The sequence below is a fragment of the Drosophila santomea genome, chromosome 3R (genome assembly GCF_016746245.2).
Source record: "Drosophila santomea strain STO CAGO 1482 chromosome 3R, Prin_Dsan_1.1, whole genome shotgun sequence".
In the NCBI taxonomy this organism is placed as follows: domain Eukaryota; kingdom Metazoa; phylum Arthropoda; class Insecta; order Diptera; family Drosophilidae; genus Drosophila; species Drosophila santomea.
Genome location: NC_053019.2, coordinates 6,963,455 through 6,990,399, shown reverse-complemented (window position 1 = coordinate 6,990,399; position 26,945 = coordinate 6,963,455). Strand labels below are relative to the sequence as shown.

Here is a 26,945-nt window from a genome sequence, read left to right as displayed (position 1 = left end):
GAGAAGTTAGGTAATGAGGTAATAACGATGGCCAACTGATTAAAAAGAAATATGTGAGTAGAAGGAAAATATAGAATAATATATATTTCCACGATGAACAATAACATCAAAGAAGGTTTTGTTCATTTTCCAATGAACATAGTTCAGTGTGCCTCAATAGGCAAATCCCGGTGCTCGCAATCACGACAACGACATCCTTTGCGGTGCTCCTCCTCCAGGAGACTTAGAAGTTGCTCATTATCGCATACCTTATATAGCATTTTGCCTTCCTTGGATTCCTGACCCTCATATGGTGGCTTCGATGGATATTCTTTCTGAATACAATCCGATTTTTCAGCTTTAGTTTCGACTATATTCGATGGATCCTTCTTGCAACTACGCAATTTCCGGATCTGGACATCAACCAGTGGCTTATACGACTCGTACAGTTTTGGTAGGGTAAAAATAAACACGTGTCCTAGAAAAAAAATTAATTCAAGTATAATTTTATAATGCAATTAATGTGCTCATACATACCAAATAGAAGCAAAGTCAATCCGTTGAAACAATCTCCCAGCAAATTAATGCCGCAGAGTAAAACTAGGAACTTCAGGGAATCCTCCCACTTTTCCACCAGCAACAGTTCAATCATACGGTTTAAAATTGAATTCAGATGGAAAACTGCTTTCCCGGCCAGATAAAGAGTCTCCTCCCGGGGAATGTCTATCTTCACTTGAGGATAGAAACGTGAGATAAGATCTTTGTTCCCATCCTTCTTCCAGATCCTCCAGAACTGCACCAGAAGGCGATAAACAATTGCTGCCAGGAGAACAGTGATCCCTGCCATGCTTATTACACTGATCACCGAGTGGACCATTACATCCAGCAGGAGGAGCAGGATGCCCGTAAAGACTATCAAAGTCTTTCGGCAATTGCGCCACAACAATAGGTTCTTCAGATCCACAAATATCTGGCTGGACTCCTCAGCCTTCAACGAAGTATCGGAATTCATATTTTTGAATTTCTTAAAGTCACTTTCGGATGCTGGTTCTGGACTTGGAGTAAATTGTGTTTAATGTTTTCAGAGCTGATTAATATTTCAAAGGTCAACTGAATAGACATAGTGAAAGGATTTCCGGTTGTCAGGGCACTACATTTTGATTAACCACTGTGAGGGTTACTAGTTTAAATATCTTGATTAAACGTTAATTTCCATATTGGTAAAGTTCTTTCGAATTTTATTTCACAAAATTAACTGTGCACCAAACCAAAAAAAAACTGTAAGCTAGTAATTGTTATGCCATACCCTTGCCATCCTTGCACTACACCTTGTACATCTATGCACTATTTCAAAGCATGCTAGTTTCGCGCGCGCAACCAATCGATAAGTGCGCAAAGTGGATCGATAACTGCGCAGTACTGTACTGCACTCACAATATACTGCACACAAAAATATACTAAACGTGCCAAAAGCAGTCACTTGCTTGTTCCCTTCCCTAAAAATATATGAAAAAGATATATATAAAAAAATTAGTTACTCTCAATGTTGTCCTCTCAATTTATTTCTTTTTTTATAACCTACCTATAAAAATATAAATTTCGATTTAAATACTTTGTTTTTCTTGGTAACTAGTAGATCTAAAAACTACACATTTAAACCTATTTAAATGGAACATTAGTAATTTGGCATGATTTTTTATCATAAAGAAACAAATTAAACAGAAATCAAAGTTTAAAGAATATACAATTTTATACATTTCTTCGATGTGTGGCTTATGGTTTATTTAAGCAACTGTTGGTATTTTATGAACTACTTGGTATCTTTAAACTTCCACCCCGGCGGTCACACTTAATCCACTGAACAAGCGTGCTTGTGCTAAATTAATTGACTGATCTTTGAATCTGGTAAATAGCGCCAATATAGCCGCATCTGAACATCTGGTCGATGGTAATCTAATATTAGCCAAGAGCTAGCAATGTTGTGCAAAAATCAGCGTGAAACTAAAGCCGAATTCAAACAAAAAAACCAAACAGCGGCCTGACAGGGTCTTCCGTGCCACCAAAGCAAAATCGATTGGTAAAAGAAACGCGTTTACGTATAATATAGATAGTTATCTAATATCCGAGTTGTGAGGCTAATTTTCGTAAAACAGAGCTACGGGAGATTTACGTCTGTTGAAAATCCATTCTCGGGCATTCCAACGTATACGCCCGCAGAGACAGACCCCAAAATCGTAGGCTTTACACTTTTTTCGTGAATTGATAAACCGAAACTCGAAACAAGAAACCCGGAATCAGAAACCCCATTAAAAATCAATATGCGGGAATGTATCTCCATCCACGTGGGCCAGGCTGGTGTCCAGATTGGAAACGCCTGCTGGGAGCTCTACTGCCTGGAGCACGGCATCCAGCCCGATGGCCAGATGCCTTCCGACAAGACCGTGGGCGGAGGTGATGACTCGTTCAACACCTTCTTCAGCGAGACTGGAGCTGGCAAGCACGTGCCCCGCGCCGTGTTTGTGGATCTGGAGCCCACTGTGGTCGATGAGGTCCGTACGGGAACCTACCGTCAGCTGTTCCACCCCGAGCAACTGATCACCGGTAAGGAGGACGCGGCGAACAACTACGCCCGTGGCCACTACACCATCGGCAAGGAGATCGTCGATCTTGTTCTGGACAGGATCCGCAAGCTGGCTGATCAGTGCACCGGTCTGCAGGGCTTCCTCATCTTCCACTCGTTCGGTGGAGGTACTGGCTCTGGCTTCACCTCGCTGCTGATGGAGCGTCTCTCTGTCGACTACGGCAAGAAGTCTAAGCTGGAGTTCGCCGTGTACCCAGCTCCGCAGGTGTCCACCGCCGTGGTGGAGCCCTACAACTCCATCCTGACCACGCACACCACCCTCGAGCACTCCGACTGCGCCTTTATGGTCGACAACGAGGCCATCTACGACATTTGTCGCCGAAACCTGGACATCGAACGACCCACTTACACTAACCTGAATCGTTTAATCGGCCAGATAGTGTCCTCGATCACTGCCTCTCTGCGATTCGATGGAGCCCTTAATGTGGACCTCACCGAGTTCCAGACCAACCTGGTGCCCTACCCCCGCATCCACTTCCCGCTGGTGACCTACGCCCCCGTCATCTCCGCCGAGAAGGCCTACCACGAGCAGCTCTCGGTGGCCGAGATCACCAACGCCTGCTTCGAGCCAGCCAACCAGATGGTCAAGGTGGATCCCCGGCACGGCAAGTACATGGCTTGCTGCATGCTGTACCGCGGCGATGTGGTGCCCAAGGACGTGAATGCCGCCATCGCCACCATCAAGACTAAGCGCACCATTCAGTTCGTGGACTGGTGCCCCACAGGCTTTAAGGTGGGCATTAACTACCAGCCACCCACTGTGGTTCCTGGCGGGGATCTGGCCAAGGTTCAGCGTGCTGTGTGCATGCTGTCCAATACCACTGCTATTGCCGAGGCCTGGGCCCGTCTGGACCACAAGTTTGACCTGATGTACGCCAAAAGGGCCTTCGTCCACTGGTATGTTGGTGAGGGCATGGAGGAGGGCGAGTTCTCAGAGGCCCGCGAGGATCTGGCTGCCTTGGAAAAGGACTACGAGGAGGTCGGCATGGACTCTGGTGACGGCGAGGGCGAGGGTGCTGAGGAGTACTAGAGCCAATAGGTGTGCATCTCTCAAAATCCTGCTTATTTTCATACGCTCCCACTCGCATGCATAAATTCTCTCCGACACTGTATAGCGAACAAAGAAGAAAATAAAAACCCCAACAACCCAGTTTGTGTTTTTATTAACCATTTCTAAAATAGAACCCAAAAAAGGCAGTACAAAATTGAATTTAATTAAAGGAACTAGAGGTATTAGAATGAACTTAAATTTTATACAAGACCAAAAGTGATGCATTAAAAAATATGTTCACGTGGGGTACACCTGCATATATTTTCCTTACACCGTAATCGTTGTGTATTTCTTTCATTTTTATGACTTGCTCCTTTTCTTGTTTATAAGCAAGATTTTTTTTTGGGTTGGTTAAACTGCTCTATGTACGAAAGCTGGATACGCGAAGAACTCCAGCTTGGACTTCTTGCAGCAAGGTGAAGCCAGAGCCAGTACCTCCACCGAACGAGTGGAAGATGAGGAAGCCCTGCAGACCGGTGCACTGATCGGCCAGCTTGCGGATCCTGTCCAGAACTAGATCGACGATCTCCTTGCCAAAGGTGTAGTGGCCAGTTTAACGAAAAATTAGCTATCCGAGCTGGATAGATAACTATCTATATTATACGTAAACTCGTATTTTTATCAATTCGGTTTGCAAAACAGCACTTTCGAGAACGTAAGTGCGTGAAAATTTATTTGTATGTTTAGATCAATGGATTTCGCTTATAGAAGCTATCCCAAATTTGAATTTTTTCATACTCGGGCAAATCTATTATACTAACATCGCTGCTGATGTTGATAACGCGCTTGGAATCATCCTTTGTAGATGGTCTCCAGTCCAAATGACCAATCTCAGGGCAATTTGGATCGGAGGTCGCCGCGAATGCCGTCCAAATGCCAATCATCCTTTCGATGGTGCGATATTCCGCCGATGTCTTCTCCAGTTTCCAAGAGCCCACGTTCCGGAACAAATAACTCAGGTCATCGGCATGGGCCACACCAGTTTTAACCTTATCTCCACAGAACTTAGTCCGGTAGAAGTTGAAGCTCGGCGAATCAAAGTCGAAGCGATAGTAATATGTTGGTGCTTTTGCATAGGTAAGTCTTGCGTTGAAGGTGCGATTATAACCGTGCCAATACGTTTTGTAGGAATGTAACTAAAGTAAATAACATATTTTTGGTAATAACCCCTAACAAATAAACCAAACAACATGTTTTGTGCATTGGTAAGCACTGTGACTTACATCGAGCATATTCATAAGTAGTGCTGAGCTGGGTGGTGAATCCCCGAAGTAGGCTTTGATAAGGCGCTGACTGTACTCCACACTCTCTTCCTTGTTGCTGACCTTACGCACTTCAATCGGCACCAGGCCAAGTGGATCCTTGCTTAGGTCATCCAATGCCTTAAGGTTGGCCGAAACGGCTGGATACATGAAGAGCCCTTCAAAGGAAGTTCCACCCAGCATGATGGGCAAATCGTTGGACCACGCATCCCGGGCCATCTCCACCGGCGGCTTGGGGACCACGCAATCCTCACCCACATATGGCTCCACTGTGGGTCCGAAGGCGAAGAGCAGACCATTCCTTCGGTGTTCGGGTAAAATCAAACTATGGTTTACTAAATCTCTAGCCGGAATTCCCCGGAGATATTCCAGTACCTTGGCGTCGTTATTTTCGCCAGTGAAACCATTCTGCTGAGCCAGGCGGAAGGCAAAGTCTTCGGTCGGGTTAATGGCCCAGTAATTGTGGACTGTTCCCGACATGGGAATGGCTTTGTGGAACAGTCCCCTGGTCTGATTCGTACACATCATGAAGTGGGTAGAAGAACCGCCGGCACTATCTCCGAATACCGTAATATTACTGTCATCGCCATTGAAGTTGGAAATGTACTGCTTGACCCACTTGAGAGCTAGCACTTGGTCCTTGAGACCTGCGTTTCCAGGAACTTTCAGACTCGGATCCTTGAGCGACAGGAATCCTTTAAGAAATATCGTTTTAAAATAAAAATGATTTATTTTAACAAATGTGAGTATGTATTTCTGCCAATCACTTTATTGAAAGAATATGAATATTACGTAGGACTGCCTTTTAATTTTTAGGAAATCGAGATTATTTGTTTTTATATTTCAACCTTTAATAAAAAGTTATTAAACAAAATAATTGTATACCTTTTATGCTTTTCTTCCTTGTCAGAAGGTGATTCAGTTTGATATCAGAAGATTTAAGACAGATTAATAATTTCCTAATGTTATGTTAAGTACTCTTAATATTTCAAAAAGTGACTAAAGAACCACGTGTTATATGTTATGAGTTTGATCTTTAAATTCAAAAAGAACACGTTTCTATCGTTCTTTCCATTAAATTTTATTTCTTTGTAGAAATCGTATGATATCGTATGAATCGACAACTAATACAAGTCTCAAACTGTAGTGGTCCATAAGATATTGTAGTATTACTAAACTAAATCTTTTGTACCACCAACTAACCGAGAAGATAAAGATAATTGTTATGAGTTTCAGATTACTCACCCAAACAATCTACGCGATAGTTAAGCGTCACAAGAATAACATCTTTGGCCATAAAATAGTCCGGGCCGTACAATTTACGGGTTGCCTCTCCTACAGTGAAGCCCCCGCCATAAATGTATACCATTACCGGCAATGGCTTGTCACTCTTCAACTGTAAAAATAAATTAGCTATCAGTCATTACAATCGATTATGCAGAATCGTAATTTGTTTAAATAGCTTTTTTAAAAACTATTAAGCTAAATATTTAAGCTAACGGGCCTACAAGGTTTCGTTTAGCGGATTATTATTGGTCCAAATAGCTCGCAGTACACTAACCTTCTTGGAATAGACGTTCAGATACAGACAATCCTCGCCGCCTTCGACAACTCGAGTCTGTAAACCCCTCTGGGTTGGCTTCTCTGCGTAGTGGGTGCAATCCAGAACTCCGCTCCATGGATCTGCAGGCACCGGAGCCCTAAATCTCAGTTCTCCCAGCGGGGGCTTCGCAAAGGGGATCTTTTCGAAGCTGTAGTAGGGGTCGTCATAAAGACTGAGTCGTTTTACGCCCTTAATTTTACCCAAGGGCAGGGTAAGCTCGCAAGTTTTCAGGCTGTTAGAGGCAAGCTCAATAAATTCAATTCTGGGGGATTCTGATTTTCAAAAACTCACCTTTCTGACATCATTACAAGTCGTCCGTTCGCGGTGGGTGCCAACAATCTAATGAGTTCCAAATCCGAAGCCTAAACAACACAAAAGGCCAAAGTTGGAGGCTGAAAAACATTGTGCGGTGATCGAGCTTTTATTCGTATGTGGTAAAATTTGTGGCAAACCTAATCTTTTAATCGTGTGGATTGTTAAAGGCTTTTGCACAAAAGCAAATACTTTTGTGTTTGCCACAAAAGCAAAGTTTAAAAATAATAAAAACAAAAATATTACGGCGATAAGCTTAAATTGTCCTATCTTGTTAAATGTGGGTTAGGCTAGGTTTTACCGGCCGTCGGATGTGTCTATCAGGAATCTGCTTCCTAGTTGAGCAAGTCTTTTCGCTTGCAGTGCTGGGCAGTGGCATAGTAGATGCTCTACCGTTTCTTCCATTTCTTCGTCCTACAGCTACGACAGAAATCATTATAGTCTTCTGGCCTGGGTGCCTATCAACCAATGCCCTGTGAGGACTCTCATAGCAGTGCTGAGGTTTGCTCTGGTCAACCTTAAGAGTTTTGACGTTCTTTTTGAGTTTATTTTTGGCCATATTTGGCGTGTTAGGCGACAGTGTGTGGTATTCTCCCATATTGTCTGTTTGTTTCGGTTTAGGTTTTCCATAATTAGTAGTTTACATGTGGCTTAAGGCATACTCATGCCCTCCATCTCTTGTATGAGTGGCGCGGTAGTGCCTTCCGAACTAGTTCATCTGCGATGGAGTTGCCTTCTAAGTCCCTGTGTCCGGGTACCCATATAAGGCTGATTACGAATTGTTGTGTCATCTCGTGTACAGATGAGCGGCAATTCGATACTGTTTTTGAGTGGCTTGAGATTGAGCCAATCGATTTGATAGCTGCTTGGCTATCACTGAAAATGCTTACGTGTGAGCTTTCCGATTTTAGTGCTTTCAAATGCTTTAGGGCCTCTCTTATTGCTGCTACTTCAGCTTGGAAGACGCTGCAATGATCGGGGAGTCTGAACGAGATGCGTAGGCCTAGCTGTTCGGAGTAAACTCTTCCTCCTACTCTGTTCTGTAGTTTTGACCCGTCCGTATAGAAGAATATAGCATTCTGGGGGCCAGGTATTTGTGAGTTCCAATCGGCCATCTCTGGGATAATTGTGTTGAATGGTGTTTGTATGTACTCCGTTGTAGTGCAGTAGTCTGTCCTGGAGGGGACTATTTGAGTGTGTTTTAGGATACATGAGTGACCCGCTTCTTGTGGGTTCCACTGTTTGGAATCTCTAAAACTGATTGCCGCTACTGTGGCCTGTTCCATGCCAGCTAGTTCTGGGCTTGGGAGGTTGAGTATGGCATTTAGGAATTCGTTTGGGGTGGTGCGTAAAGCACTGGTGATGCAGAGTGCCGCGGCTCTTTGCATCTTTGCTAGCATTTTTGTGCTGGATTTCTTTTTCAGGGCCGGCCACCATACCACGACCCCATACAGTAGTATTGGTCTGACGATGGCCGTATATATCCAGTTTACTATATAGGGTGTCACGCCCCATTTCAAGTTCCAGTTTAGTTTCTTGTCAAGTATTACGGCCAGGTACCTTGCGCTGCTACTGAAGGAAAGTCTTTGATTGTTGAGGATAGGTCAGGACTAAGTCTGGTATATATATATAATTCCTAGTGAAGAGAACCAGCTCGCTCTTTGAGGGGTTAATTCCTAATCCGTTATTCTTGGTCCAGCTGGACAAAACACTGAGTTTTTCGCTCATGCACAAGGATCGCTTTGCTTTCCTGATCGCTTCTTTGTAGTTTGCAAGGGCTTTCTTGTAGGCGGTCCACAGGGCCTCCTCATTTCCTGCCTTGGCCCTGTTAAAAAGGGTTCTGCAGTCCATTCAGAGGGGAGATAGTTCTGCTGACCACCAGGGAGGTTTTCTTTTTCTTTTGGGCTTGCTGTTTGGGCAGGCCTTTTTTAGTGCATAGTTGCAGGTTTCTGTGAAGATTGAAACTAGTTCGTTTAGACTAGAGATTGTTTGGGGGTATGGAGGGGGATCCGTTGGGATTTTTTCCCTTAAAATATTTTTGTATTTTTGCCAGTCTGTTTTCCTTGGGTTTGAGAAAACTGCTGGCTTTGAGGGGTTGGTTGTGAGGGTCGTTTCTATATAACTGTGGTCCGAGAAAGAGTGCTTATCTAGCACCCTCCAGTATTACCTCTTTTCGGTTCTTAATGATAAAGGTGGGGTCATTACCTTTGTTGCATATGAAATTGAACTAAAGATAAAGTTAAAAAGAGACTCACCGCGGTCGTTTGTGTCTGTACTTCCCCATTGTGTATGGTGGGCGTTAGCATCACAGCCTATTAGTAGGCCTATGTTTTGCTTTTCGCTGTCTTTTACCAGTCTCCTAACCAGTTCAACCGTCGGTTCTTGCCTTTCGTAGGCCATGTATGATGACAGCACTCGGAACGGAGATGGCTGACTCTCCACGGTGGCTGCCTCGTTGTCTGCATCGCTGTAATTATGGAGCAGAAAAATGCTAAGATGCTTTTTGGCTAGAATGCAGGCTCTTATTTTACCTTCGCTGGGAGCTGTTAGAAGCTTATATTCCTTAGTCCCTAATCCTGAAACCTTTCCTCCCACTATCCAAGGTTCCTGGATTAGGACTATGTCGACTCCATCTTCAGCCAGATGGAGTTGAAGAGCAGCGGAAGCTGCATTACTGTGGTGGAGGTTTATCTGCAGAAGCCTCACGGACATCTGCTGTGGGCCTCTCCACCACGGTTTTATCGGCTTCCTCCTCGTCCGATGTGTCCAGGTCAGTCAATTGTCCCATGTTCGCAAGGCTGCGGAGGATTGAGGCATCGGTAGAGTAGCCGTCCTCGGTTTCCGATGCCTCGATCTCGGAGGCGATCTCCGCGATCACTCCTCCACTGCCTTCCTGATCCTCCTTGGCGGAGTCCGATTTGTAGACCTTAATGGTCACTGAGCTAAACCCGAAGTTTAGCTCCCCGTGAGCTTCCTCAATGGGAGCTAGGGACTCCTTGTTTAGAATGAGGATGGCCTGGTTTGTTGGTCCCTCCATTTCGTCGACCTTCATCACTCGCCAGTCCGAGGTGGGAAGGTGGGCGTTGCATCGCTGCAGCATGGTGAGGATCTGGTCCGGCGCCTTGATGGATGCCGGGATCCAGATCCTTGCTTGGGGTCGGCAAGGTACGTCGGACCAGCTCAACGCAACAAGTCCGGCGCCCTCATACACCTTCCCCAGCTCCTTTACTGCGGCTTTGTACAGCTCCAAAGAGCGCTCGTCGTCGCAGGCGATCACCTTGACGCTGCCTTGGAACCATCCCACGTCTTTGCAGACAGGAGGGGGGCCAGGTTCTTTGGCCAGAATTTCGAAGCATTTTGTAGCTAGGGCTGCTTCCACCCACTTCCACTTCTTACGTGGGATCCTGCCACTCGGGTCGTTTCTGTCGACCACGCCCAGGAGAATGCGCCCTGGCTGTACGCGTTGCCGCTTTGCCGAGGGGTCGGAGGGAACGTTCTGGGAGCGCTCCTTTTTAGGTGGAAGTCGCTTTTTGACCTCTGTGTCTTGGGTGGCTTGGGGACTTCCTTGTTGAGGTTTGGCAAAACGGATCTTGCCCATTCCACCTTCATTCCACCTTCATTCCAACTTGGCGACTCAGTCGCCTCAGATTTGAGGCGGGGTTCACCCAAACCCCATCCTGTGGTCAGGTGGGCTCACTCGCCAACTTCGCTGCCTTGAAGTTTGTACGGCCAGACTGAGCTTTGCCAGGGGACCTGTTTCCAGCCGCCCTCGCGTGGAGAGTATAGTCGCACTTCCGGGTGTATGGACAATTACGGCGCGTTCATCTAGCAAGCTTAAAACTACACGTTGTTAAATGTATCTGGCTTTGAAAATTTTCAATATCACCTTTTAACCTTTAATAATGATTATAGGTAATTCAAAAAATGTTTGCTCCAGAGCAAGTGAAAAATAACACAAATTATTTATTTCTAATGAGCAAAACATAAGTTTTGGTTTCAATAAAGATTAAAGGGTACGATTATTTAAAATAAAGGTACTCCCGCCATTTCGTAAAGACGATCGAAAAACTTCAGCTTCGGCATTTCTGGCTGCGGAATAAATTTTAAGTCCTCGCTAATATTAAGAACCATTCGCTTTCCGAATCGAGTTACGGGCTTCCAATCCACTAGAGATTTAGTGAGCGGAGCATTTGGATCCGAGGTGGCGGCGAATTGGACAAACATGGCCACCAATCGGCGAATGGCTGTGAACTCTGGTCGAGACTTGTCCAATTTGAAGGTGGCTGGAAGCTTGAAAATGTAGCCCAGCTCGTCAACATGTCCAACTCCCCTCTGGTCTTTTCCCATGAAGCGAATTCGGTAGAAATTAAAATCCGGCGAGTCGAAGTCAAATCGATAAAGGTAAGTGGGCGCCTGACCGTAAGCCAGTCTGGACTGGATTAGTCGGTCCATTGCATGCACCATGCCGTGGGTTAAGAGCTCCACCAATCCGTTTGTGTGATCTACAGTCAACTCGTGGCCGTGCGCCTCGCAAAAGTGATGGATCAATGCTTGACCCAATTGGCGCCGCTGTCCAGCATCACAGCGGTTTCTCAGGGTCCAAGGCAGAACCCGCTCCGGGTTGCACTGAAAGTCCTTTAGCCACGTAGGGTTCATTTTTATGAAGTTTAAGATAGTCAACCCCTCGCCACTGTTGGCGCCTAAGATGATGGGAATGCGATTGCTCCACGAAGTTCGTTGGAGGTCAACTGGCTCGGCAAGGAGCACTGCATTGGGAGTGGCGTAGCTTTCAATGCTGGGTTTGAAGGACAGGTTCTGACCCTGTCTCTTCTCCAGTGGAGTGAAAAAGTCCGCAGAGACGATCAGTTTCGGATCTGCCTTCAAGAGGAACTCCAAGATCTGGCTATCGACATTATCTCCCTCGTAGCCCAAATGCTTGGCCAGGCGGTACTCCATTTGGGGCAGGCTATTCAGCTCCATTGAAAATCCTGCTAAAAGGATGGCCCTATGGAACAGTCCCTCTGATTGTGGACTTGCCAGAAGCAGCTGAACTGTCATGCTGCCGGAGCTGTGACCAAAAATGGTGATTCTCTCGGGGTCCCCATTAAAGTTGCCCGCGTTGGCCCTGATCCAACGGAGGGCCAAGATAACGTCCTTTAATCCAGCATTCCCAGGAATTTCAAGGTCGGGATCCTTTAGACTGAGGAAGCCTGTAAGAGTATAATGAAATATAAGCGATTTGATCGAATCCCAGTTGTTTTAGCTCTATTAAATATCACCTAAGGGTCCCAGTCGATGGCCAACGCTTATGTACACAACGTTTTCTTTCATAAAATAGTCGGGACCCCAGGCGCGTCTTGAAGAATCTCCGCCCTTAAAACCGCCTCCATGGATGTAGACCATCACAGGCATGGGATCACCGTGAAGCTAAAAGAAACCCATTATTGCTGTTTGGACTAAAGTACTAGAAAGTAAGAGACTTACAGTTTTTACTGATATGTTCAGATAAAGACAGTCCTCAGAGCCCTCTACCAACTTGGTTAATGTGCTCACTTGCAGGCACTTGCTTAGCGGCTTAGAGCAATCGCGAATCCCGTGCCATGGTTTGAGGTCATGTGGCTCCTTGAAGCGTAGAGTTCCCAGCGGAGGAACCGCATAGGGGATTCCATCAAAAGCGTAAAACGGTTCTTCATATAGGGATTTAAGAAGGGTTCCCCGAACCTTGCCATGTGTAGTCTGTACCACGGGGGCAACTTCGTCGCTGAATAAAACAATAAAAAACAAATTGTCATTGGATTTAAATGAATGCTCTTACTAAACGTCCGACATCTCCGAATACAGCTGGTCTCTAGCTTTAACTGCCTTCGCTTATGATTAAGCAATGAAGACCTCTATCGATAGCCGGGGCTTATCAACCTAAAAATACTCGGATCGCTCTCATATCTCAAACAATGGTAAATTTGCCGCACATAAACAAGGGAACAAAAATTAAATTACAAAGTAGACTATCTTGAACTGTTTACATACAAAACAAGAGAGATTGAGAGTTCCCCGACTATCTGATACCCGTTACCCAGCTAGTGGAAGTGCGAAGAGCTTCATCTCAACTTTCTAGGTTTTATAGTTCCTGAGATCTCGACGTTCATACAGAAAGACAGACGGACATGGCCAGATCGACTCGGCTATCGGTACTGATCAATATATATATATGTTTGTTCGGAAACGCTTCCTATAACGCTTGTTCTATACTTTTCAACGATTCTAGTATACCCTTTTAATCTACGAGTAACGGGTATAAAAATTAAAGTACGAAAGCGAAAGTAACAAGTCATACAAAGTGTAACGCCTTATATACATACATCATTTTTTCTTCCTTTTGATTGCTTAAGAAAATATTTAATATAAGAAATAGGGAATAGTATGCGGATTTACAAATGCAAAACACACCAACCACAACAAATAGTTGTCCGATTTTTTATACAATATATTTCCAACTAAAATTTTTATTTTAGATACTCGGCATCGTTATTAAATGTTAAGTCAATTGTTTGATTTAAGATACAAATTTTGTTAAGGAGGACATTTAATACTCTTGGTTAGTCCGTTGATTGGCAGACACTTTCCCAGACCCTCAGCTTCTGCAGCTCCGGCAGCTCCATCAACTTAATGTTCTCAGAGATGTTGAGGCACTCCAAAGCGGATTGGCTGTTTAGTGTCTTCCATTCTTTGGCTCGAGGAAGCTGATCCTGGATGAGCTTGCAGCTAGGATTCGATGTCCTCGCGAAGCTTGTCAACATATCAATCATCCTCTCGATTGTGAGGAACTCGGGTGTGTGCTTGTCCAGCTTCCAGGAGAAGTCTCCATACCACAGGTACGAGTGATCATCCACGTGGGCCACGCCCCGCAACTTATCCCCGCAGTACTTCAATCGCTGGTGATTGAACGTCGGAGAGTCAAAGTCGAACCGGTAAAGGTATGTGGATGCACTGGAAGCACTCTTTACACGGGATCTCAGCGTTTTTAGAATGGGATGCCAAAACACTTTATAGCTGGCGTACTGAAAGAAGTTTGCAAATATCTTTATCTGTCAAATCAAAAGATGTAAAGATCTAAATTATCTCACCTCGCAGTACGCTTTTAAGGAGTCTGGCGACATGGAAGAAGGGTCGCTGCCGCCGAAATGAGTCTCCTGAAGCCGCTGGCCCAGATGTCGAGCCAGCGCCTGGGGTAGATTCCGCTTCACATCCAGTGGTAGCATGTGCTCTGGTTCATTTTTCAGGCTGGTGAGCAAGTACGGAGCCATTTGGACTCGGGCGTACATCAGCAAACCCTCGAAAGAAGTGCCGCTCATCAGCACCGGAATCCTGTTTCCCCAGGCCTTGTCTAGCAGTTCCTGCGGATGCTTAGGCAGCGCACAGTGCTCCGTTTTATATGGCTCCACCACTGGTCCAAACTGAAAGACGCAGTCGTCCAGGTGCTCCTCTGCGCTGAGTAGGTATGGTCGTACGAGTGTCTCTCCCGGTAATTTCTGCAGGAAGTCCAAAACCATGGCGTCGGTTACATGCTCGGCACTTTCCATTCCCAGGTTGACCGCTAACCGATGGGGCAGATTTTTGATAGAACAGAGGGCCCAGGAGCAGAGCACATTGCCCGATTGCAAAATGGCCTTCTGGAACAGACCCTCAGCCTTGGGATTCAGCATTAGGTAATGCACTGAAGCGGCTCCGGCGCTCTCACCAAAAGCGGTCACGTTGTTGGGGTCGCCATTAAATCTTTCAGCGTTTTCTTTGATCCATTGCATTGCCAGCAGCTGGTCCTTCAGACCTGCATTTCCGGGCACTCCAACGGCAGGATCGTTCAGGCTCAGGAATCCCAGTGGACCCACGCGATAGCTAACTGTGACTACGACCACATCGCGCATCATGAAGTAGTCAGGACTATGCAGCTCCTTGGTGGGATCGCCCTTTTCGAAACCACCTCCAAAAAAGAACACAATCAGCGGTAGTGGACTTGGAGAGTCGAGCTGTATGGAAGGTAAATAATGATTTAGAAACGCTTGGGATATATTTGACAATATAAAAGACTTAATCCTTCTTAAGACTCCTGCTCTTGGAATAAAAACTTTTAATGGGTTTAAAGGGTACTTCTAAAGAAGTAATAATTTGAACTGAACCCAAACTAGTTATCTTTCTCTAATTAAGGCTTCAAAAAGTAAACTGTGTAAGTAGTTTTTATTCTAAAAATCCCCTTTCATACTTGGCTTTTGCGTTAAACACATACAAGACCTCAAACGCCGTCCAACGGACTAATGTGACTCAGCGGTTAGCTGATAATCGTCATATCTTATAAATGTGAGGTCAGATAAATGAATAAAATTTCATGGGCTCTAAAGTCCCTGATGGTTTTGTTAGACAACATTAAACTTAATTATTACTATTGACACTCAACCCAAGTAACCTTGACTCTTTAAGAAAGTATACTTAACGATCCCGCAGTGGTACCTCCTTCGCGTAGACATTCAGATACAGGCAGTCCTCGACGCCCTCCAGCTGCTTGGAGTAGTGGTTGAATTGGAGCGGCTTCTGGCCGGACTGGGTGCAATCCAGAGGCTGGCTCCAGGGTTCCACGGGCAGGGGGGCCATGAACCGGAGCGGCCCAACCGGCGGCTGCGCGTACGGAATCCGCTCGAAGCTGACGTACTCATCGCCGTAGAGACCTGAGCACAGTTTTCCGCGCACCGGTCCGCTGGTCGTGTTCACCTGCAAGCTGGAGGAGGAGGATCCAGGAACACTTAGTTCACTGCGGAGGGTTCACTGCTTCTGCAACCTTACCTCTTCATGTTCGACTGCTAAATGCTGGCTTCGCGCTCGTAACTTTTTATCTTGCAGTGGAAAAGCATTTAAAGACCTTTTATCGCGCAAAAAATGAAATAAAAGCAAAGAATTTCGAGACAGCTGATTTTCAGTTTGCTTTGCTAGCTTTTTGTGGCACTGTGTTTAAGAAGCTCAATGTCACTGCAAAAGTGTTGTTGTTAACAGCTGACTTCGGCCATAACAGAAGAGAGCATAACAGAAAGAGAGCATCTTCAGCGATCAAAAAAAAAAGCTCTATTCTTACCAGCGATGATTTGCTAACAGTCACAGTCGCGTACCACATATTGATGCGTGTAATTCTTTATTATCTTTATTCTTTATAGAGTTTATCTTACCTAATTTATTTATGTTTAAAATTTCATAAACCTTTTGCATATTTAATATTATGTGTTTGAGAAGCTTAATGTCACTGCAAACGTCAGAATAAGAAATCAGAATTTCACATATGTAGATATGTAGAAAATTGTTGTTTACCCGCTGTTCGTAGAGTATACTAGATTTGTTGAAAAATATCTAACAGGTAGAAGGAAGCGTTTCTGACCATAAAGAGTATATATATTCTTGTTGAGGATCACTAGCCGGGTCGATCTGGCCATGTCCGCCTGTTTGTCCGTCCGTATGAAAGTCGAGATCTAGATACCAGGCATGTAGATACCAGAGACATAGCAGGCCGATGTTTTGATATTTTTTCTTTTTTTTATTAGTCTTAAAAATTTCTATCGATTTGCCACGCCCACACCCCGCACCCTGCATCACGCACCCCGCACTCCGGACCACACACCAAGCACTCTGGTTCCCGCACCCCGCACCCCACACCCCAGGATTTTAAAAATATTAAAATTTTGTTTAAATATTATCAATAAACGTAATATGTAATGTTAAAATAGTTAAATATTTATAGGTTTATACATGAATACAAATTAGTTTCTAATTCACATAATATGTAATGTTAAAATAGTTAAATATTTATAGGTTTATACATGAATACAAATTAGTTTCTAATTCGCTATTTTATTTATATTTTATTTTTGAAAATATATTTGCTTCCAGTAATCATATAATATATGTTTTAAAGCAAAACAGTGACCAATTTTGCTTACCAAAGCTGTTCCTGATAATGATTATACGGCTATATAGTTATATGTATTAGAGTATAGCCGAGTGTTGCCGGCGTCTCTCCGATCAGTCGCACGGAAGAATTCGCTCGAACTAGAAATACCGCGAAGCCCACCAAACGAAACAGTGGATCCTTAATATAATCCTTACAAATAGAAACGAACAAAACCATGGAGGTACAAGTGGGATGGCCAAAGCTGCTGAAGATGGGAGCCCAGTAAGTAATTAGATAAGATAATTAAAGGTCAAGAGTACATGGCCAACGTCGTGATTTTTGGTAATCGTTACCTTTGGACCTTGTTCTTTTTCCCTAAACGCTCAACAATGTCTACTTGTCTACGACCCCCGATCTGACCCAATTTATCATTCAGGCTGGTGGGCCACAAGGTGCAACAGTACCGGCTATCCACGAGTCACACAGTGACTTTGGACACCAAATACGGACAGGTGCGCGGACTCCAAAGGAAGACGGTCTATGATAAGGAGCCGTACTTTGCCTTCGAGGGTATTCCATACGCCAAGCCCCCCATGGGTGACCTCCGATTTAGGGCTCCTCAGCCACCGGAACCCTGGCAAGGAGTGCTCAACTGCACTACCAATAGATCCAAGCCCATGCAGAGGAACATGCTTTTGGGAATTGTCGAGGGCAGTGAAGATTGTTTGCACCTAAACGTTTATGTGAAAGTCCTGAAGTCGGAAAAACCGCTGCCCGTAATTGTGTGGATCTATGGAGGTGGTTTCCAAAAGGGCGAGGCCTCCAGGGATATTTACAGTCCCGATTACTTCATGAAGCAATCAGTGGTATTCGTCTCTATCAACTACAGGTTGGCAGCACTAGGTAAGTAACTTTTAGTCATATATGACTGAATTAGGAAATAAATTTAAATCCAATTATTAAGTGTACACAGTACTCTTACATATGAAATTCCAATGAGATGAATAACTCATTTTTGATAAGGGGTCTAATCATTCACATGTGAGCTGGGAATTGGGTTTTAGCCAATATATATAATCTTTATCAGCATCAACAATAACAAAGTTGATTAATGAAATAGGTATAAAATAAATGTATATAAACTTATTTATAGTAGGTGTCAAGTCGATTTACGATTCAACATTCTATTCTAGGAAACAAACTAAAGTAGTTAAATAGGGATACAGAAATTTGTAAATATTTAATCAATTCATATAAAATAACGTTTATATCTTATGTCTCTCTCTTAGGTTTTCTCAGTCTAAAGGACCCGAAGCTGGATGTTCCTGGAAATGCGGGACTTAAGGACCAAGTAATGGCTCTACGTTGGATAAGCCAGAATATCGCTCACTTCAATGGCGACCCCCACAACATCACTTTGATGGGAGAAAGTGCGGGATCTGCTTCTGTCCACGTGATGATGACCACGGAGCAAACACGAGGTCTCTTCCACAAGGCCATCATGCAGTCGGGATGTGCTCTCAGCGAGTGGATGGAGAGTCCGGATAACAATTGGGCGTTCCGGTTGGCCCAGAACCTGGGATACAAGGGCGACGAGAAGGACGCGGATGTCCTAAGTTTTCTCAGTAAGGTTAGCGCTCGTCAGATAGCGGCTGTTGATCAGAACGTTATCAGCCAAGATGAGGTCCGGAGCTTCCTAATATTCGCCTTCGGTCCTGTGGTAGAACCCTACGAAACCGACCATTGTGTGGTGCCCAAAAGACACAAGGATCTGTTGTCCGGGGCTTGGGGCAACGACATTCCCGTTATTGTCGGAGGAAATTCTTTCGAGGGTCTATTTTCGTACCAATTGGTTAGAAATGATCCTTGGGCCTTGAAAAACTTTCACAACATCCTCCCGAGGGAGGTTAGAGAAACCAGCAGTCTGGAAGGGCAGGATCTTCTGGTTCGGCGACTAAAGAAACTCTACTTCAACAACGAGATGCAAGAATCAATGGAAATGTTTGAGGCACTGAATATATTTTCGCATCGCCAGATTTGGCACGATACACATCGCTTTATTCTCGCCCGCCAGTCTTATGGCCCCAAAACTCCCACCTATCTATACCGTTTCGATTTCGATTCCCCGCACTTCAATCAATTTCGGCGATTGGTGTGCGGCGATCGGGTTCGTGGAGTATCCCATGCGGATGAATTATCGTACCTGTTCTACAACATCATAGCCTCCAAACTAAATAAGTCGTCGATGGAATATAAGACCATAGAGAGAATGGTGGGCATGTGGACGTCGTTTGCCTCCAGTGGGAATCCAAATTGTCCAGAACTCGGGTCTACTAAATGGGAGCCCGTACAGCCGATGGAAAGCGCCGTGGAGAAGTGCTTCAACATCAGCCACGATCTTGAAATGCGAGAATTGCCGGAGGCCGAATGCCTGGCTGTGTGGGATACGTTTTATCCCAGAGAGTCTCTCTTCTAGTTCTCAACTACAAACACAAGGTCAAGTGTATATTTTTTATTCTTTAATAACGTTTTTAAATCTTTTGTCTTAATAATGCATAAATACATATATTTATTTTTGATAATAACAAAGACTTCCATTTAAGACTTCTAAAATAATCACAAATTAATTTCTAATTATACATTTTGCACTTATGTGTTTATAGATAAGGAAGTATTTGGTTGTAGGTCGTGTATATTTTTGAAAAGCTCATATTTATAAATAGAAATTAGAGATTGGGGACTTATTTTAACTGTTTTTACCCCTTATTTATATATAATTAACCTTTTTTTTTAACTTACCATTGAAACAGTTTTGCAACTGTCAGTAAATATCATTATAGTCGGCAAACATTGTTGAGTCATTGCGAAGATCAAGCTTAAGGTCATTTAATGGAAAACTACCTGGCAAGGCGAATTGCTTTTTGCATTGTGCTTAATGCTATCACACAAACAAGTTTTATTTAACTAGATTAAACCATGTATTTGGTAAATATTGATTAAGCCACATCTAAATATATAAATCTAAATATATATTTTTTTAAAACTTATTTTCCCAATGTTTACCAGGGCCAATGCTGAAATTTTAGTTAAGGTTAATTATACCCGTCAATCGTAGAGTAAAAGGGTATATCAGATTCGTTGAAAATTATGTAACAGGCAGAAGAAAGCGTTTCCGACCATATAAAGTATTCTTGATCAATCCGTCCGCCTGTCTGTCTGTCCGTATGAAAGTCGAGATCTCAGGAACTTTAAAAGCTAGAAAGTTGAGATTCAGCATGCAGACTCCAGAGACATAGACGCAGCGCAAGTTGGTTGACCCATGTTGCCACGCCCACAAACCGTCTAAAACTGCCACGTCCATACTTGTGACACTCCTTCGCACTTGCACTAGCTGAGTAATAGGTATCAGATAGTCAGGGAACTCGACTTTAGCGTTCTCCCTTGTTTTTCATCAAAGCAGGTTAAGGAGGCCTAAGCGGGCTGTTTGACCAATCATAATTCAATTACACAATACATTAAAATAATTTTCATTTTCCTTATTGTCGAAACCCAGGGGCTGTTTATTTACAAAGTGCACATACAAACTCCCATCTAGAAAAGGTCGTGCTTATCGTATAGTCTATCCCAAATCCTATTTTGCTTTGACTCCGGCAGCACAATGAACTCCAGTTGTTTTCCAATATTGAGACACATCTGCGGACCTTGCTCATCTAGCGCTTCCCATGTGGTCGGGGCGATCTGTGGACAGTTGGGATTGTCGTTCCGGGCGAATGCCACCCACATGCCGACCAGTCTCTGTATGGTTTGGTACTCCATCGAAGACTTCTCCACCTTGTTGGCCAAAATGTGGTAGAAAAGGTAGGAAATATCGTCGGCATGGCTGACTCCGCGAACGTGTTTTCCGCACATCACCTGCCTGAAGTGATTAAAGTGGGGTGAGTCTACATCGAATCGGTACAGATATGTGGGCGTAGTGGGGGCGTGGCTGAGGCGGGCCAATACAGTGCGATGGATGCCGTGCCAAAAGTGTTTAACGGACAGTATATGCAGGCACTCATTGAACTCCATTCTCCCACGAGTTGCATCCTCGAAATTATCCACCTTGAACTGACGTAGCAAATCCTTGAGATGAGACTGGCTTCTCTTTTCCCTGATCTCCCGAGGAATTAGCACCTCAAAGGCACTTAGCATGTGTTCCTCGTCGTGCAGGGTACTCTGGTAGGCGAAGAGGCCTTCAAAGGAGTTGCCCCCCAGGATCAGCGGCAGGTCATTTCCCCAAGCCCCCGGCAGCATATCCCTATGGCAACGGGGCAATACGCAATCCCTGGTGATATATGGTTCCACAACGGGAGTAAACGGAAACAGGACGTACTCCCGTCGTTCCTCTTGAGAGACGAGAGTAATCCCCTGTGCGGCCATTTCGGAGGCGGGGGCTTTTTGAAGGAAGCGAAACACTTCCTTCTCGTTCTCACTGCCCGAGTATCCTAGTTGGCAGGCCAGGCGGTGTGCCCACCTGCCACTTGGCTCATTGGCCCACTCGCAGAACATGGATCCCGATTGCATGATGGCCTTGTGGAAGAGCCCTCTTGTTTGCTCAGTGGTCATCATCGCGTGAACGGAGGCTGCTCCCGCACTCTCGCCCATCAGCGTTATATTTTGGGGGTCTCCATTGAATTGGGCTATGTTCTGACTGATCCAGCGAAGGGCCATCACTTGGTCCTTAAGACCAGCATTTCCGGGCACATCCAAGTCACGATCTTGGAGGCTAAGGAAGCCTGAAATATTCCAGAGATTTGAGTTAGCTTTTGAGAATTGTATATTACTGGTGAACATGTTAAGTTCAGCTTATAAAGTATACCCCAGCAATACTAACGTAAAAGGACAAAACCAATTACATACATTAGAAATTCATCTCCCTGTTACCTATCCATAACCCCAAATAACGAAAACATAACTGATTATACCAAATACTGTAAAATCTGTGATATACTCAGAAGAGATCTCTCAAAAATCATAAGACTACGTCTAGGACACACCAGAGTGACCTGACCCATGAGTATCGATTCTCCCAGTCAATCAACCGTTTCCGCAATATTGACCCGAAAATCTCGAACAATTATTTAAATTTCTGAATAAAGCAAACATAATCGATCTACGGTAAATATTCAATGTTTAAAAAAAAAAAAAGAAAATATCCGTAATCCCCAAATTGTAAATCACTGTATATATAATGTAAATAATTGCAAATGTTGTTTTAACTAAATATATAAGTAAATATTGTTACAGTCCGACTGAAAGCCCCAACAGCTATAGCCGATATCTATTGTATCATAAGTTTTGAACTTTTGTCTACAACGTACAAATAAGTAAATAGCGTCAAAATGGTTTGATTTAATAAAAGCTGATTTAATCTATACTATAGATGTAGAGCATTTCGATCTACCAGTTCGTTACACGGTTCGTTCCCGCATGAGCTTACATACACATTATTTTAATTGATCGTTAGAGTAATAATAATTACAGGTCAGTATTGTTCTCCCTCCAATTTAACAGCAACTTAAGCGACAGTAATAGTAGTGCTAACGATTTTATGACTAGAGGTGGCAGTAGTGGGCAATTAATCTACATGGCCTGGGTGTTCTTTGGGATTGAAATTAAGTTTTCATGGTTTGGAAAGAGCAGCGTGTAATTCGTATGATATAGACTATTCTGTAAGTAAGTGAGATCAAGGCAGGATGAAGATTTTTTTTAATTTATTCTATATTAGTGTTAAGCTTGTGAATAGTTTAATAAGAGAAAAACAATTTTTGTGCAGAGTTTCTGCAAGAGAGCTACGAATTTTTAAAATTATTTTAAATATATTAATTAATATTATTACATTATATAACATTTTAGCTTGAAATATACATTTTAAGTTTAAGTAATTAATGTAAAACCATAGAAACTTACCTAATGCGCCCACCCTGTAATTAAATGTGACAACCACGACGTCGTGCTGCATGAAGTAGTCTGGACTATAGAAATCGCGACCAGCCTCGCCGATCTGGAATCCACCGCCATAGATCCACACGATCACTGGCAGCGGTTTGTCCGACTTCAGACGCTTGGAGTATACGTTTAGGTACAGGCAATCCTCGCTGCCTTCGACGATGCTGAGCACGAAGTGTTTTTGCATCGGCTTGGCCCTCGGGTAGGTGCAGTCCCGTATTCCCAACCAGGGGCGTGCTGGTTGGGGGGCTCGGAAGCGCAGCTCCCCCACCGGCGGCTGTGCGAAGGGGATTCCTTCGAAGGCGAAGTACAACTCCTCGTCGTAGAGTGTCCTTCGGCGATGTCCGCGCACCTGTCCATCCCTGGTGCAGACCACTTTCGTCTGCTTTGTGCCTAGGCGATACTGGACGATCTTGTGGCCAATGAGCCTGTGTGAAAAAATTAGATTTATATGTTTTCTTATTATTAAAAAAATAAAAAACAGTAATCCCATTTGTACTTATCCCATTTATACTTATATATGTTATTTTATGTATTTTTGGTTGATTATGTGTTAGGGTCTTTTGAGTTTGAGTTTACTAGTAAGCCATTCTTATCTTATCATTGTGAGAGCAGAACAAGTACTCAATTGAATACAGTAAAAGCTCATTTGGTAAACTGCAATGTTTGTCAACTATTTTCGATCAGCAAGCGTTTTGAAATCTATAGCCTTAGCGCGAATTGAAACTCCCTTTTTCGATGTTGGTATGAATTTGGTAGCCTAAAGTGTTAATAATGAGGATAATACTTATATTAGGCGTCTTTCGAGTCTGTCCAAAAATAATAACATGTCAGCAATGCCACTCATTAGTTTGCGTTAAAGCTGTGAAATATTTGTGATTACTTCGAGGCACAATAAACCTTATCAAGTATTTGATTAAACTCTGTGTTCAGCTAAATACTAGAATTCATTTGAGTAAAACCATAGAGTGAAACACTACGAGGTCTCTCCAAGTAAGCTTTTACTGTAACTGCCTATAAGTCACCTACTTGGTGCCCATTTTCAGCAGATCGCCCACGCCCACTCGGATCTCCATTTATCCGCTCGCGACTCCAATTATAGTCACTACTATGTGAATAGAAGACTCAAGGGTCAGAATCAGCGGTACAATCCAGTGGGGCACAATAGTGAAGTGAACACTTCCGCAGGCCGCGATCGACGAGGAACAACTGAATCGCGCAATCCGATCCATCAGTTCGACTGCCAGTAAGCACACAGCAGCCTCATTTCAGTTGAGGCTTTAATCACGACCGCCTCTTATCGCAATGTGAGTTGCCGCCGCTGCACCGAAACATATGGCGCAGAATATTGGAGTAGAATATCGAGACTGATAAGCGGAGAGGGCCGAACTGCTCACAGAAGACAGCTGTTTCGCGTCTTCTGTGTAATAGCTTTTTAATGATCACTCTGCGCGCTCGCGTAAGTGATATAAACTCGAAGTTCATGGGGTCGGAGAGTGGAATAAACCTGCACGATCTCATTTACGGTGTTATAGGTCATGCAATTGCCACCGTAATGGGTTTCATAATAATCTGCGCAAAAAATATGGATCTGTTTATTTACTCATTTAAAGCATTTAAATTAAAGCTGCGCGCGCAGCTAACATGAACTGCTTTCACTGCTTGCATTTCTCGGTCGCTGTTAAAGCAAGTTTGTTATATACAGAGTTGGGACAGGTACGCTATACTTTTACCTAGTTAAGGTACAAGGTATTTACAATAATAAGTACCTAGGTAAGGTTTTCAAATTTTTCTGTACCTAGGTAAAGGTAAAAACAAGTTTACGAATTTTAAACTTTTTTATTCGGTTCTTTTTAAAATTAAAATAACAATTCATATTTAAACTTACAAAAACTATTATAGTATGAATAACTTACTTAATCAATGGTTTTTTAAGCATAACTAAGGTTTCGAATACGTTATCTCCCAGCCTATTTCTTTTTGGTGTTAGTATTTGACCCCCGCAACTTTAAATTCTTTCAACGGGAGCAGAGCTGGGAAGGACAGTGTTAAACTTTAAAAATACATTGAGAATTCGCTTATATTTATGCAAAGAAGTGACATTTTTGTCGAGATCGTTTAAATAGGCTAAGACTTCCAATTCAAATTTACAGTTTTCTAAATATTTTTCCTCTTCCTGATTTCATGGCCTCATATGACGCATAGCTGTTTGGATGCACCCTCTACAAAAAAAAGTATTAATAGAATAAAATATTTTTTAAACTTCATAACATTTAATTTTGTGACGGAATATTAATTTTGGCGAAATATTGTATGTGCGTGTGTAAAAATGAATGGCTACTTCAATATATATTATCAATATTTTGGCGCCAATTATTGTATGTGCGTATGTAAAAATGAATATATATCATCCATTTCCAATATATATTGATGTATATATCATCCATTTCCAATATATATTGATGTAGCCATTCATTTTTACAAACGCAAAAAATTCCGTCACAAAAGCACACATACATACATACATATGTATGTATGAAATAAAATGTGCCGATTTGATTTGGTATAAGAAAACGTCGACACATCAAAGCACAATTTTTATATTTTCTAATTTAAATGCGCTTTTATTTACAAAATCATTTTTTTCCATGTGCGTATGTATGTACATATGTATGTATAAATACACATTTCGCGATAAAATATTTTCCGACAAAATACCCTTTTAACACATTAAAAAATTTGATTTTGTCAACAAAATGTTCTCTAATTTCAAAAGTATAAATGAACTTTTATATCCCGAAGCACAGAACTTATACTTATTTTCATTTACTTTACTTCACTTTTAACTTGCACAGAAATACACACAAATGAACATATAATATAATTATATTATACTTGCCTTAAGATGTTTGTGTAAATTTCCAGTCGAATTTTCGTCGAACTTAATCGCTTTATTTACACACAATACACATTTGACATCTGGCTTAAAAAATTGGCCATTTAAAACAAAAGGTAGTTTCTTTTTATTTGAGCTTTCTTTTACGGACTTTTTCGTCTCTTATGGACAGGTGTGGGTTCTTTCACAAATTGTTAAGGTAGGATCAAATATGAGTTCGATTATTTTGTTCAAAGGAAAATAATTAAAAAGTCTATTTAGTAATAAATAAAGAAAACCACAAATATTTCATTTCCTTTTTACCTAGCTTACCTACTTCTCTAGGCATATAAAAAGTAGTACCTATGTAAATTTAAAGGTAGCATAATATTTTTATACCTAGGTAAGGTAAAAGATACCAAAAAGTGGTACCTAGGTACCTAGGTACAAGTATCTAGGTACTTCCCAACACTGGTTATATATGTATACTATCATTTATATCGGAAACCCCTAATAACAATCAATTTCTTAATTCTACTTAAATGTTCTATTAATAGCCGGAGTAAAAGGAGTAGCCTTACAAAATCAGTCTAACAATTTTACCCTTAGTTGCAGTCTGGCCAACCGTGATTTAGCTTTAGGGGATCCTTGTTTGCTAGCATCTTTGGTAAGAGTATACCCGAAAAAGGTCAGGTGTACTTCAAAGTTGCCTAGATAAGTGCAAACGGAGAAAACGATCAACGATTTTTGCAGACGAAAGTCTCGATTGCTTATTGTTACATATGTGTACAAACATGTGATAATGTAAGCAAATTTCAAATTTAACAAAGGAAAAATATTTAACCACCTAATCATTATATGTATTTTTAATGAAGCAGGTTTTTGCATCTTTTAACTTAGCTCAATAATCTCTTATTGACTTATGTTATATTTTCCAGTTCTAAGGATTTAATGACGAATATTACGAACTTCATTTGGTAACTTGTCTACAATTTGGTAAATTGTTGTGAACTTTGTCGCCTTCTTGGGAAAATATTTTACAGATTTCAAATCAAAGCCGAAGAATTCATGTGCGACAAAATTCAAGGAAACTGCGAACAATTGCAATGAAAATAAATTGCCAAAACTTGTATCGTGAAATTTTTTGGGGTAACACATAAAGTTATGGAATTTGCATATGCGTCTCGAAATATTCTTTCCCAAGCGATGGAAAATTTCTTAGGAAAACATTTATTTACGCGCAAACGATTTTGATTAATAAGGCAGCTCCGAAAAGCAAAAGGCGACGGACGGCTGCGTCAAGTAATTA

General features: G+C 42.7%; 7 protein-coding genes across 9 annotated transcripts; 2 read left to right on the top strand and 5 right to left on the bottom strand.

Annotated features, from left to right (window-relative positions):
- Positions 1 to 58: 58 nt before the first annotated feature.
- Positions 59 to 1,104, bottom strand: LOC120454393 (reticulon-3-B). Its single transcript, XM_039639645.1, has 2 exons — positions 517 to 1,104; positions 59 to 457 (listed from the first exon to the last, which is right to left on the bottom strand). Exons 1-2 carry the CDS (start codon positions 989 to 991, stop codon positions 144 to 146), a joined length of 789 nt encoding a protein of 262 aa, XP_039495579.1. The 5' UTR covers positions 992 to 1,104; the 3' UTR covers positions 59 to 143.
- A 714-nt stretch (positions 1,105 to 1,818) lies between these two features.
- LOC120454392 (tubulin alpha-3 chain) lies at positions 1,819 to 3,770 on the top strand. The gene has a single exon (XM_039639643.2). The coding sequence runs from the start codon at positions 2,298 to 2,300 to the stop codon at positions 3,648 to 3,650; it is 1,353 nt and encodes a 450-aa protein (XP_039495577.1). The 5' UTR covers positions 1,819 to 2,297; the 3' UTR covers positions 3,651 to 3,770.
- Positions 3,771 to 4,017: 247 nt separating this feature from the next.
- Positions 4,018 to 4,224, bottom strand: LOC120453793 (tubulin alpha chain-like; the record flags this gene model as incomplete). The annotated part of the gene is made up of 1 exon (XM_039638664.1): positions 4,018 to 4,224. A coding segment is annotated over one exon (192 nt), but the record flags the coding sequence as incomplete, so codon positions are not given.
- Positions 4,225 to 4,275: 51 nt separating this feature from the next.
- Positions 4,276 to 6,857, bottom strand: LOC120454389 (esterase B1-like). Of its 3 annotated transcripts, none has more exons than XM_039639639.1 (5): positions 6,828 to 6,857; positions 6,495 to 6,768; positions 6,179 to 6,329; positions 4,895 to 5,628; positions 4,277 to 4,807 (listed from the first exon to the last, which is right to left on the bottom strand). In XM_039639639.1, the coding sequence occupies exons 1-5, from the start codon at positions 6,839 to 6,841 to the stop codon at positions 4,355 to 4,357; spliced, it is 1,626 nt and encodes a 541-aa protein (XP_039495573.1). In that variant the 5' UTR covers positions 6,842 to 6,857; the 3' UTR covers positions 4,277 to 4,354. The 3 variants fall into 3 exon arrangements, with proteins under 3 accessions (XP_039495574.1, XP_039495573.1, XP_039495575.1); XM_039639641.2 differs by lacking the exon at positions 4,277 to 4,807 and having other exon boundaries at positions 5,054 to 5,234; positions 5,309 to 5,628; XM_039639640.2 differs by lacking the exons at positions 6,179 to 6,329; positions 6,495 to 6,768; positions 6,828 to 6,857 and having other exon boundaries at positions 4,276 to 4,807; positions 4,895 to 5,234; positions 5,309 to 5,478.
- Positions 6,858 to 10,871: 4,014 nt separating this feature from the next.
- On the bottom strand, positions 10,872 to 12,677 carry LOC120454391 (esterase B1). The gene is made up of 4 exons (XM_039639642.1): positions 12,664 to 12,677; positions 12,333 to 12,609; positions 12,128 to 12,275; positions 10,872 to 12,058 (listed from the first exon to the last, which is right to left on the bottom strand). The coding sequence occupies exons 1-4, from the start codon at positions 12,675 to 12,677 to the stop codon at positions 10,872 to 10,874; spliced, it is 1,626 nt and encodes a 541-aa protein (XP_039495576.1).
- Positions 12,678 to 13,314: 637 nt separating this feature from the next.
- LOC120453781 lies at positions 13,315 to 23,981 on the bottom strand. Its single transcript, XM_044006450.1, has 8 exons — positions 23,791 to 23,981; positions 22,723 to 23,219; positions 20,367 to 21,548; positions 20,113 to 20,164; positions 18,164 to 18,349; positions 15,351 to 15,615; positions 13,973 to 14,872; positions 13,315 to 13,906 (listed from the first exon to the last, which is right to left on the bottom strand). Exons 1-8 carry the CDS (start codon positions 23,835 to 23,837, stop codon positions 13,445 to 13,447), a joined length of 3,591 nt encoding a protein of 1,196 aa, XP_043862385.1. The 5' UTR covers positions 23,838 to 23,981; the 3' UTR covers positions 13,315 to 13,444.
- LOC120454388 (esterase B1) lies at positions 16,789 to 19,356 on the top strand. Its single transcript, XM_039639638.2, has 3 exons — positions 16,789 to 17,055; positions 17,210 to 17,676; positions 18,063 to 19,356. The coding sequence occupies exons 1-3, from the start codon at positions 17,009 to 17,011 to the stop codon at positions 19,247 to 19,249; spliced, it is 1,701 nt and encodes a 566-aa protein (XP_039495572.1). The 5' UTR covers positions 16,789 to 17,008; the 3' UTR covers positions 19,250 to 19,356.
- Positions 23,982 to 26,945: the final 2,964 nt, after the last annotated feature.

Bases quoted from the DNA above. Each gene is read 5' to 3' on its own strand.
- LOC120454393 (XM_039639645.1), bottom strand. From the start codon at position 991: ATGAATTCCGATACTTCGTTGAAGGCTGAGGAGTCCAGCCAGATATTT. The intron at 458-516 runs GTATGTATGAGC...TTTTTTTTCTAG, and splicing joins ATTGACTTTGCTTCTATTTG to GACACGTGTTTATTTTTACC.
- LOC120454392 (XM_039639643.2), top strand. From the start codon at position 2,298: ATGCGGGAATGTATCTCCATCCACGTGGGCCAGGCTGGTGTCCAGATT.
- LOC120454389 (XM_039639639.1), bottom strand. The intron at 6,330-6,494 runs GTTAGTGTACTG...TTATTTTTACAG, and splicing joins TGAACGTCTATTCCAAGAAG to TTGAAGAGTGACAAGCCATT. The intron at 5,629-6,178 runs GTGAGTAATCTG...TATTTCTTAAAG, and splicing joins CTATCGCGTAGATTGTTTGG to GATTCCTGTCGCTCAAGGAT.
- LOC120454391 (XM_039639642.1), bottom strand. The intron at 12,276-12,332 runs GTAAGTCTCTTA...GGTTTCTTTTAG, and splicing joins TGAACATATCAGTAAAAACT to CTTCACGGTGATCCCATGCC. The intron at 12,059-12,127 runs GTGATATTTAAT...ATACTCTTACAG, and splicing joins CCATCGACTGGGACCCTTAG to GCTTCCTCAGTCTAAAGGAT.
- LOC120454388 (XM_039639638.2), top strand. From the start codon at position 17,009: ATGGAGGTACAAGTGGGATGGCCAAAGCTGCTGAAGATGGGAGCCCA. The intron at 17,056-17,209 runs GTAAGTAATTAG...TTTATCATTCAG, and splicing joins CTGCTGAAGATGGGAGCCCA to GCTGGTGGGCCACAAGGTGC. The intron at 17,677-18,062 runs GTAAGTAACTTT...TCTCTCTCTTAG, and splicing joins CTACAGGTTGGCAGCACTAG to GTTTTCTCAGTCTAAAGGAC.
- LOC120453781 (XM_044006450.1), bottom strand. From the start codon at position 23,837: ATGGAGATCCGAGTGGGCGTGGGCGATCTGCTGAAAATGGGCACCAA. The intron at 23,220-23,790 runs GTAGGTGACTTA...TTTAATAATAAG, and splicing joins CTGCTGAAAATGGGCACCAA to AAAACATATAAATCTAATTT. The intron at 20,165-20,366 runs AGATGGGAGTTT...CCTATTACTCAG, and splicing joins CGATAAGCACGACCTTTTCT to CTAGTGCAAGTGCGAAGGAG.